The 12,310-nt window shown below is 47.1% G+C and overlaps 1 protein-coding gene across 2 annotated transcripts in view; it reads left to right on the top strand.

The window, feature by feature from the left end:
- Window positions 1-12,310, top strand: part of LACTBL1 (lactamase beta like 1) — a 398,761-nt gene that overhangs the window by 259,635 nt on the left and 126,816 nt on the right. For both annotated transcript variants that reach the window (XM_069610864.1, XM_069610863.1), the window contains one exon: window positions 4,368-4,477. In XM_069610864.1, the coding sequence (XP_069466965.1) occupies window positions 4,368-4,477 (110 nt within the window). The remainder of the gene's footprint in view (window positions 1-4,367; window positions 4,478-12,310) is intronic.

The following is a 12,310-nucleotide window of genomic DNA, read 5'->3' as shown; positions in this document are numbered from 1 at the left end:
AATGTTTACAAGTAAAAATGCCATCCCTGCTAGGGTGCAGTGCACAAGGACGCATCGTCCCTTTGTGTCTATATGAGTTTTCCATGTGGTGAGGCTTATTGATTTATGTTTAAGAGTCAAAACACTGCACAATTGTGTTGAATAGGAGGTGTAATATCTGTTCCCACCCCAGGAGGGTGCGACGTTCTGAAAAACATCTGCCCTACTATGGGTTTCCTGCAATAGGAGAACATTGACCCTGTTCTGGTTCCCATAAGCCACAATCTTCCTTGCTTTCAATTAGTTCCCCAGCCCCCTGATGTTCCAGCTCATTAATTTAATCACCATATTTCAAATCAGACATTATTACAATGACACATTTCCATCCTGTCCCACCAGTCCCCCATAGGTTGTTATGCATATCGGGTCCCAGCGCCCCCCTGCCAAGGGGTTTTCAAACTTTTCCACCAACTCAAATTTGAACTTACCCCCCCACCCTTTAGCCCTCCCTTAACTTCCCACCCCAATCTACACTGCCCTTCTCCAACTTGCAGTGTAGTGTACCACCTGTTCCACCCCCATTAGCCACCCTCGAACCGCCACTGGTCCGCAAATAGCAGCAGGCAAACATGTAAACCAGAATAAAGCCATCGCTTGGGGGCAGCTGCCACCGTGGTGGCACATTAAACTCATTACCATTATGATATGATACCTTATGTTGGTTAGGTCAAGGACAATTCAGCAACCCATGGTACTGCAGTGTTATGTAATCAGCTTTGTGCGAGAGTTCAGTCCGGTGGGTGATTCACATGTAGGTGCCCGCCGGGAACATCCACCGGGATTTGGGATTCAGTGAATTGAATCAAAGGTGTGCTCGGAAAAGCATGGCCTACTGGATGTTTTGCTCCCGTAGGAGTTTCTTGAACCTGTTAAAGTGACGTCCCTCCTGTTGGACTGCAACCGAGAAGTCTGGGAAAATTTGGATGATTTGGGATCCCATTTGCAGCTCTTTTTTATCACTGGCAAGTCTTAATATGTGGTCTCTGTCCCGATAGCTAAGGAGCTTGGTAATGATTGTTCTGGGAAATCCCACGGTTTCAGATACGGGGCCAGTGCACGGTGGGCCTGCTCGATGGTGATGAACGGGCAAAGTTGAGGGTCATCAAGAAGCTCCCTGAGCAGTCGCTCAACCGCTTGCTGCATTCCACCAGTGAACGCATACTCAGGTACACCTACAATACAGATGTTATTTCTTCATGATCTGGATTCAAGGTCGTAACATTTATTATTAATCTGCTTGACATCTTTGGTCAGTGAGGCGACTTCGGTCTGTATCTTCCGTGGTCCCTATCCGCTCCTTGGCCTCATTTATTCACAGGACCTCTTTTGCCAGTTTTGTGAAGATTGATGACACATGGGCCTCATTAGGACCCTGGCGGAGAGGGTATTACGCCAGCGTAGTGCATGGCGTACCTCTCCGCCATACTACGAGTTCCCGTAGCGCCATGGAGGTTTTCTCCGCCTGGTTTTACCAGCCGGAGAAAACCATGGCGCTACGGGACCTCGTTGTTAATTACGCCACCGTATTTTACGGTGGCGTAATTAACTCCTTCCCCACTCCCATTATACCCTATGGGGCAAAAATGGGAATGGGGAAGGGCAGAATGGGGATTGGGGATTTACCGCTCCGCCGAGGTCGGAATGGGGCGGTAAATCCGCCAACCCCCATGGCGCTATCGGCGGCTTTCCGCCATGCTTCGCGGTGCATTTAGCACCGCGAAGTCCGCCTGGGTCGTAATGAGGCCCATTGCCTGTGATGTCATCAAGTTTTTCATGAACTGCAGCAAATCCTCTGGTAATCGCCTCCATCACTTGTTTGAGGGCAGGGCCTGTGGGTTCAGGCGACTGCCCACTAGTAGCCTGGGAGGGGGTTGCAGGTTCCAGCTAATTCTGGGAGCTGCTTTGGAAAACTTATCCATGGCTCCCATTTTCTTCCCCCCTCCTGCCCACTTGGTCATGGCTACCAGAGAGATTGTGACCCCAAAGCAGGTGTGTAGAAGTAGGGAACAGCCGGGAGTCAGGATGAAAGAGCACGCTGCACTTAGGTCCACCAGGTTACAGGGCTTTTCTGAGAATGAACTGTAGGATGAGGCACATAGGGGCCTGGGTATGCTGGTTAGGGCACTCTCCAGAAGGTTCAGGAGTGTAAAGGACCAGGGAAGTAAGATCCTGGGTACCAGCAGAGGGCCAGGGCTGAGCAGGATCCCCTTATCAATCAATGGGTCTCCTGCACTTCAAGGGGGCCTAGGGCGCCGGAGAGTGAAACCTCAGGGAGGTATGTAGGAGCTTGGTAGTGTGGAGAGAGTACTTCAGGCCTATAATAGGAAGGGAGCACATGGGTTCCTCACCTTCAGTATGAGAAGCACTGTGTTTCAATAGAGTCCGGCTTGGCTGGTCAGCGTGGAATCCGGAGCGTGGCCAAAAAGGTGATGTCTCTCTGGTTGGTAAGGTCCAAAGGTGCGCGGGTACCACTTTGTGCTATGGGTGTTTTGTGGTGCCACGTGTGATGGTGAAGGTCGCAGGCCATAAAACCCCGGGCAATCGGGGGATGGTGGATTTGCTGAGCCATTGGGCTGTTTCTCTATGTGCAGGGGCCCCCACAGCTGGATCGGGCCGATGCGTGCTGACAGTCTAGATGGCCCGGGTTGAGCCACCCTGCCACTGGTGTTCCGCAGGCTCCTTGTATGCAGAGTGCGGCCCAGCTCTTTGTGAGCCCACGCCTCTGCTATCTCCCAATCTGCACCTCTTAGTAGCAGTTCCAAGTTGGCGGTGCCAGGTGGCGTGGTCCGAACTCCCACCCTGGTGCGCAAGTGGGTCCGGTATGCCGCAGGGATGGCGGGCTCCTCCTCCAGGTAGCAACGACCCAGGTCGCCAGGGCGCCTGGAGGGTACAGTCGTTCCAGGGTTTAGAACAGCAAGATCCCAGTGCGAGATAGGATCTAGGACTGATGAAGGGACATGATTTTCGTGCCGCTAACTCGAGCTCTGCAGCTAAGCAGCTATCTTCGTTGGCTGCTCGACAGTGCCACCTGGAAAATACTGATATTTATGTAGTAATGGCAATGACAAAGAAAATGGCTACTCTGAAATTGAAAGTAGCAACCACCTCCCATTTTCAATAATAGTGAAAAGAGAAAGGTATGACCCAAATCCCTTGTGCCTCCCTTTTCTAAATGTTGTAATAATAATTGTAATACTAGTTGTTATTATTAGCCTATTATTAATTATTAATTGTACTAACTCTATCAACTTTGGACATATATAGATGGCAGAATTCATACCTGTATTTTTCAAACTGTCGTGAATGCTTAATTCACTGAATTCTTCTGATGGCTTTATGCCGAGTGTTACAGGTCTTCTGGGAGAGCTGTACTAACACGATCTCTGCCACCCTGGCAACTCCAATCCCCAGGGATCCCAAAATGATGCTGTTGGGAATCCGGGGTGAAGTGGATCTCTCGAAATATGAAAAAATGTTTTTGGCACTGGCATTCGGGGCAGGCAAAAGATTAATCGCGACTAACTGGGGCTCTGCCGACCCTCTATCTTTGAACCGCTGGAGTAATGAGTTGGACAGATGCGCGGCCTCGGAGCGCCGGATTTATAATGCACGGGGTTGCCCCCGCAAATTCGAAAAAATATGGGGTAAATGGCTTGACGCTAACTGAGATGCGCCGATGAAAGTAGAACTGTACTGCTGTTAACATTGGTTACCTGCCTCATCCCACAAACGTCTGATGGCTCTCGGCCCTACAGAGCTCCTTTTGCTTTTTGAAATTTCCTTACTACCATGGTCAGATGTATGCCTTTGATTCATGTTTGTTTTGTTGTTGTGTTATCAAAACGTAATAAACAGAGAATTACTTCATTATACGTTTGGCGGTCTGGAAATAAGGATGCCAGTAGCAATGTACCAACAACCTTTCCCAACAACCAAAATACAAGTCTGCCGGTAGGGTCCACGGAACTCTTGACTGGTCTGACCTGCTGGGATTTCAGGCCCTGACCGGGAGAGTTTTCACTGAGACACCAGCACCATTAGCAATGGTGCCAATGCTTCAGTGGCACCATTCCTTTACCCTCTGCTGCTGCTCATGATATCCCGGTAGCACTGGGATGTCAGACAGCAGAAACAGTGTTACGTGGTCTCTGATAGCCTGCCACCTACCAGTGGGTTTTACTGCCAACCATGTAATGAGGCCCAGGGTATATAACTATATTAAAAATATTAAGGAACACCTGAATGGAGGCTAGAGTAGAAATATTAGGCTTTTATGCTTATTGTGATTTTTTTAACTCTTTTTCACAACTGTATTGCATTTTCTGCAGGCCCGTTCGCAATGAAGGTATCTTCTGACCAGGTGCAGATGTGTCCTCGCTATCCAGAGCCTGTACAACTGGCTCATCCAATACAAGTATTGAAGGAAGCACTCGAAAAGGTTTGTGATTTTTGGTTTTCGCTAGTTTACGTTGCACAAAGCACCACCTCTATGTGAGTGAATAGCATTGATCCTGAATGGGATTTGGGTGCACTGCTTGTTTCGCTCTGGGCAGCCATTTTAGTGTCAAGCATAGCCATATTATTATTGGCCTGGACTTATTTTGGTTAGGCAGTCCATAGGCTGATTGCGCCCAGACAGCAGAGCACAGGAGTGGAGATCAGTGTGAGAATGTCCGGCAGTGGTTGCCTACCCCTACCCCTTCCCTAGAATGACCCCATTCCGCAAACCTGATTGCAAAACCATAACACTTCAAATCTCCGCCTATATCTCACCTACTGTACCCAGACCACCTACCTTAATCCAGCTCATGCCTTCCATGCACCCAACCTCATCCCACCCCTTAAACTTACACAAATCACACAGCCACCACCTTTCCCCACCATCACCCTCATCCCACCTCAATCCAATAAAAACATCCTCTTGACCTCACACCACTGACACCCCCAACCTCAACCAAACACTCACTCCACCCACCAAATACTACTCTATATAAGCAATCCGCCTCAACTCAGCATGTCACCACTGAAAATGACCTCACATTACTCATATAACTCTACTATCAATCCTCACCACATCCCCACCCCAACCAACCATTCTCTCCCCAGCATTCCAAGAAAACAAATCCCTGTCACACTATTACTTCACCACACCCACACTTAACTCAATATCTAACCTCATCCAAACAAATCACCCACCCAATCTCACCCCACAGTATTATCTCACCAATTCCCTTCCCCACTACACAACATCACAAGACCACCTTACTTCACCCCACTCCGAAGTCCAGCCTCGCATCACCCTAACAACTAATCGTACCTCAACCACCAACCCAATCTCACCCCACTGCCTCAGCACACCACACCAATCTCCTCTGCCATCTCACTGCACCAATACAAACCTCACTGACTATCTCACCTTACCCTAACCACTGAACCTCACCCCATCCAATATCACCCCACCATCAATACTGAAAACTGGCCCACTATTTTACCACATTAACTCACCTCACCCAGCTGCATTACCTTACAACACCTACCTGTCCATCCATATCCACCACCTCAACCTCACCAAACCACTCAACCCAACCGTGTCCCTCTACCTCACACCAATTGAACCTCATGCACCTACTCACCTCAGCACCCAGACTCACCATACCCACCCAACCTCAGTGTACCATTTCAATACCTCTATGCAACACTACACCTGCCCACCTCACCCTACTCCACCACCTCACCTTACCAGCCAACCTCAATCCACCACCTCAGACACACACCTAATCCTCAGACAAACTCACTCCACCATCTCACCATGTTAACTCACCTCAACCAACTCACCATGCCCAACTATGTTCCAGCATGTAACTCTAAAATGTCTCTTTCTACCATCTCACACAACACCATGCCATGCCCTTACCAACTGAGCTCACTCCACCTACCCCAATTTTAATTGCAGCACATAAACTGACCCTACCAGCTCACCCTCTCCCATCACACCACTACAAAAAACGTTATCTGTCTGACCCCACTCTATTTGACCCCAGTTCTCCAGCCATCTACCCTAAATTGCCCCTACAGCCTACCCACCCATATTATCTGAACTCAGCACTCCACCCAAATGTCGTAGACCACTCCAGAAGCATGCCAGTCTCCCACCAAGGTAAACCCATCAAAAGCTCTCCCAGGAAACCCCTCATCCAAACTAGGTCAAGACAGAACCACCCAATGGTGGAGTGGAGAGAGAGTGGCTGTCTGAGGCTGTCTGAGGCTGCTACCCTGACAGAAACGCTATTGCAGTCTGTTTCATACTCCTATTCTACAAGGCGGAGCAAACATACAAAAACCCCAAGACTGCCGCAGAGCAGCACAGAGAGGAGAGGGAGTGGCTGTCTGAGGCTGCTACCCTGACAAAAACGCTATTGCAGTCTGTTTCATACTCCTATTCTACAAGGTGGAGCAAACATACAAAAACCCCAAGACTGCCGCAGAGAAGCACAGAGAGGAGAGGGAGTGGCTGTCTGAGGCTGCTACCCTGACAGAAAATGTTGTTGCAATCTGTTTCCTACTCCTATTCTACGTGGCAGAGCTAACATACAATAAACCCCATACTGCTGCGGAGCCAAGTGGAGAGAGAGTGGCTGTCTGAGGCTGCTACCCTGACAGAAATACTGTTGCAGTCTGTTTCCTACTCCTATTCTACGAGGCAGAGCCAGCATATGAAAACCCCCAGACTGCAGCAGAGCGGCACGGAGTGGAGAGAGAGTGGCTATCTGAGGCTGTCTGAGGGTGAACAAGTATACTCAGCGTGGTCTACTGCTGTCGTGCAGATGGAACACAATGGTGTATCGTCTGGAGCCACCACCACGCATGGAGGACAGAGGACAAGAAGAGAAGTCTGCTTATTTGCAAGGGACAGATCTTCCCTGGAAGATCAGGTGAGCAGAACAAGTATGGGGGGGGGGGAGCTGCCGACAACGCTGTTTGAACACGATACTGAAGTGGACAGGTATGGAAACATTAAGGAGCATGAGCATAACACCTTTACCTCAAAAATATGGGGAGGCTCGGTTCCCAGAACTTCCTCCCCTTTGATGCCCTTGCCCCCCTCATCCTCCCACCCTGGAATAACAGGACACAGGAAAACTCTATTGCGATCTTCATTAACATAGGTGCCCCAATATTCGGTTTCTCCACCAGCACCAAGCATTAAGACTAAGCTGCCCTCTGAGGCATGCTTGGATGTGGAAACACAACCTGCCACTCAGTTCTTGACCACAGCTATCATACAATTATCTGGCTCGGAAACGCTCCCCCTGTCATTGGACCTATCTCCCCTTGCAGTGAAGACCTCCTCGCCGGCTCTGATATCGGAGGTCCCTAGGGAGAGTGAAGGAGCCATGCCGCCCAATATTAGACCGGGAAAAAATGTAAGCCTCCCCATGGGCTACAACTGGATGAGGCACCTCAATCGATTACTACTAATTCACATGCATTATTGCATGCGACAAAGTATGTACAGGCCGCATCCAGCAGACCAAGGATCTTGGGCAAGGAAGTGGCAGTGGATACTTACTTTAATGACTTCCCTGATTGGATCTTATGGGAAAATGAAACTCTGCCTAAAGCATTCACTGCCTCGAGTGAGGCACCCCGGGGGGAGGGTTATTACATCAATGCCACCAGGGAAAGAGGAGACACCCAGATGTACTGGGGTAGGCAAAACTACTGTAAATGGGCCAGCAACATTAGCAATACCAATTATCAATCTGGCGCAAAAAGAAGGTGCGTTGATGACATCCTGGGAATTCAGTAGACCTCGAACTGTGGTTGATGAGCTTTCACCTAAAGCTTTGACCTTGCCATACCATAGCTGCATTCAATGAATGCACGCTTGATAAAGAATATTGCCTCATTATCATTGGTAATTGAAAAAAATCAACAAGTCACTGCAATATCGCGATTTAATGCGGATGCCTCCCAAATTGAACTACATCAGCTGGTATTATCAAATGAGCCTTCAGGGTGGACCAGAACTACGGCTGCCAGAGGAAACACTCAGCCCTACAGAGCTCCGAATGACTCACTGGATTCCAAACAAAACATTTGCAACTCGAAGTGGCAAGAGAGATCTTGAAGTGGGGGAAAGAACCAGTTAACAAAATGATTAAATTGACTTCTAAGGAAACTCAATTGTCAGCCCCAGAGTCCTATCAAGTTCCCTTGAGTCCTTCCATGGAAGATATGGTGAACCTGAGAACAACTAGTAATAATCTACACATCAATAGCTCTGAGATGAGGACAGCCATCTGGGAGAATGTGTCCTCATTGAAACGCCTCAGTCGGTTATTACAGTAAACCCCACATCTGGAGAAAGAGACAGCGTAGCCACTGTGGTGCCTGAGGTGGATGACATTGAGGCCTTGGACTCTGTGTTGGCTGAAGAGGAGCAAGTGGAAGTAACGCCTAGGAAATCTTCTATTCAAGAAAAAAGAAGACGAAAATGGCCAAGAACAATGCAACACCTGCACAAGCGCAATAACAGAAAAAACTGAAGAATATACTAACAAAAAAATCAGCTAAATCTAATGGCATCCGTGGTTTTATTAGAAACCTACAAAATCCTTTGTTGGAGGCCAAAGTCAAGACAACGACAATATAAAAAAAAAAGAATATTTGAGGGAAAAGAAAGAACTAGTGTCACCCCTATTACCCTCAAATAAAGAGACGGGAGAAAATCCAAAGGACCCCGACCAAGTCAGGGTGAATGTCCAAATAGACCAGGATCTTTTGGAGCTGTCGATTTACAAATTTGAAGATAATGAACAGGAGCTGCTCACCGTTACCACTTTGAAGGAAAGGAGAGCTACTTCCGAACCTTTGACACCCCCACCTGAGTCCGGAAGGATCCCACAAACCATCCTGTCACCAATGAAGCCGCCAGTTACACGTTTCCTAACCTTAGAGGAGAAACGCAAACTGCTAACAGAGAGAGAGGTTAATAGAGAAACAATAGTTCTAATACCTCTGACAAACCCTACTGCTACAAGGAAACTACCGGGTGGATCAAGAAGAGAGAGATTTCCACCAAGAACAAGGATTGGAGAGGGGAAATATCTTCCAAAAGACGTTTCCAGAGGGTCTGAATGAAAGAGTTGGGGAAGGGCCCCCAAAACAATGCCTTTGCAATGGAAAAGGAGTCTCTTACCCAGTTGCACAAATACCAAGAGGGCTATAAATGAACTAACCAACTATCTTTTCTTGGCAACGGTAATGAGACGCAAAAGCTATACCTGGAAAGAATGCTGCCTGTGAATGATGATCTGAGGATGAACCGCACCAACATTATAAAACCCCTTCCCCACATCCCATCTCTTAGAGCAATAGAATCAGGTGACATTAGATCAGCGGAATTCCCTATACCACTGAAATTTGACTTTGCCTAAATATCGACTTGAAATTAATCTGTAACCTGTTACTCGAGTCAGCAGAACAGCTTTGTCCCCTTGGCTTCGATATAAGTGGAAGCATGACACCTCATGGCAGCTCACATAATATATCCAGGGCAGGCAATCAACTGGTCTGCGACAATATAGAAGGAAAGTGGAAGATCTTCAGTGAATCAAGAGAGGTGGAGGAAGGGTATTTGGAGAGGGAAAATGTTTGACAGTCGAAGAAGACTGCACGACTGGAGAAAATCCCAGTCAAAATCACATTCAATCAACAACAGGCCTCAAAGAGGTTAATAATGGTGCAAACAAATCCAAGATGTTATCCCTTTGAGGATGAAAGTTGGGCGTGGTTGGCAGGCGCCCTAAACGCAAACCGAACCGCTAATGTGAGGAGCTCCTCGATAGAGAACAAGTAGTATTTGGATCAGAGAATATGAGGGGCTTCAGTCACTTATTTAAAAGGACTGAAAACGGTTTTAGGACTTTGGACTTTTGGACTTTGATATCTTGCGCATCCAGGTGACCTGGCTCTCGGTTGCCCCAAGGGGTTGAGGTTTTCAACTTGTTCATGAATCCAGCTTTAAAGGGTGTGAAGGACAGACCCTCCAAAGACTTTTGACATTAATTAAAAAGCACTTGGGAATTAAAATGATGGACTCACACAACCCAAACCTGTATATACAAACAACAGTAGTACAATGGGCAAAAGGGAAGACAATGACCCCCCGGTATTGTGATACTCATAAACATCTATTGGAATCTGTCAGTGTGGAAAGACAATGGCTTTGTGGACATGGTCATAAAAGAGAAAGATGCATTAGTTGTAAATTCTGGGGACCCAATTATCATAATCTGTGGGGATTTTAATATGAATTGTATGAAGATAGCGAAGAAAACTGTGAACCCAAATACTAGCTCAAGTTTGTGTCAGAGGAAATAATCTAGGGCTGAGGTTTGGCTAAATGAAATGGCAGAACATAACTTTCATATGCTTAATGGGCATAACCTGGGGGGTGTCCCGGGAGCTCCATTGTCAACCCTGGATTTTTTCTTTGTTTCAGATGGTGTTGCCCCACTGGTTAAAAAGTTGGAGGTTGTTTGTATGCGGCATAGAGACCACGATTTGGTGAAAATGTCACTGTTCTAACTGACCCATAAGGCGGGAGACCAGTGGCAAATTAGTGTGGAAAAAGCCTGGGAAGAAATCGTCTTTGGTTAAATCACAACAAGGTGGCCTCAATACGTCGCTGCTCTGACCTGTAAGGGCACTGGTTGTGATTATGTACCCCTCTTGAGTGACTATCAGGAGTTTAAAGGGGGGGCTGAGTAAACCCCAGTTTGAATCAAAACATCAATATGATGAAGAGATAGTTGCAAAAAAAAGCGAACTAAGGAACGATATCAAACATCTAAATCGCAATGGAAACTCAGGATGGGAGGATCAAATCAAAAGACGAAGGCAAAAATACACAAATTGGCTAATCTCGCACAAAGCCATCGTGGTGCAAACTGATGCAGAGAGAATGCTAAGTGCTCCATCAAACAAAAACTCACAGAGTTTGTGGTTGCTCTTAAACAGATCAGGGGGCCCCCAGAGGGCCCTCCAGGCCAGTGCAGTAAACAAGGACACTTCGGTGGCCTTTATTGGGGTCCTATATGAGAAATCAACAAAATTGAAACATCTTGCTGTGCCCCCGCAGATAAAGAGGGTTTGGGACTTCAGCATTTCAAAAGAAGAGATTATAGATTTGATTTAAAAGGCTAGTAACTGCAGGGCCCCTGGCGCAGACGGCTTGTCAAACATTTTGCTCAAGCAGGCTCCAGAAGAATGGGGGGGGGTTTGTATGAACCTCTTCACCAAGATCACGCCTCAAGGAGAGATCCCAGACTCTTGGAAAAATGCAGTTGGGATCCCGATCTTGAACAAGGGCATTCGGGCGGATCTGAAAAACTATTGCCCAATTGCCCTCCTGGATGTTTTGGGCAAGATATTTGCATCCTTAATGTTGTCCCGACTAAAGAGATTGGTCCTCAACTCGGGACATTTTGATCTGAGACAATCGGGATTTGTGAAGGGGGTTGGATGTAGCTTAAATCTATTGTTGTTAAACATCCTCAAAGCTAGGTCATTAAATAAGGGCAAGAAAACGTATATCACCTTTGTTGATTTTGTTTAGACATTTGATAGCATTGACCAGACTTTGTTATAGATAAAATTGGCAGAATGGAATTGTCCTTCGAACATGTTATCCCCGATTTTGGCCCCTTATATGAACACCTCAATGCAGCTAATATGTAATTATGAGGGGCTCCTATCTAGAAGATATATACCATGAAAGGCCTAAATCAGGGCTGCCCACTAGCCCCAGAACCTTTCAACCTGTTCGTCTCAGACATAAGGGCCACAATGAGGTGGATTGTTCCTTGGACCTTTGGTGAAAACAGTGTACAGATCTTCTGCAAAATGCAGAGGTAGCGGAGGTTCTGTTCAGATCAAATCCACAGGCAACTAAAAGTAATATCTGACGTGGGGACTAAATCACAACTGAAACAAAAAAGCCAAAGTTTGGCCTATTCTCTAAACTAAAGCGCTAAATCATGTGCCGAAATACCTGACAAAATGTCCAAGCTATGCACATTAAACCTTTTTTATGAGAATCAGGCTTAACCGGTTCCATACTAGAGAAGTTCTTAATGCTCATAAACAGGTGGCTAACGACATGGTAGTATGTCGACTGACTGTGTAATGGACCAACTGAAACACTCAAACTTCTGACTCTCCTCTGCCTGTCTGTAAAGGACTTAAGAACAAGGTGTTTGGGCAA

This window comes from Ambystoma mexicanum, chromosome 8 (genome assembly GCF_040938575.1).
Source record: "Ambystoma mexicanum isolate Mex_15411 chromosome 8, UKY_AmexF1_1, whole genome shotgun sequence".
Classification (NCBI taxonomy): domain Eukaryota; kingdom Metazoa; phylum Chordata; class Amphibia; order Caudata; family Ambystomatidae; genus Ambystoma; species Ambystoma mexicanum.
Note: the sequence above shows the minus strand (reverse complement) of the source record. Positions and strands in the feature narration are given on the sequence as shown.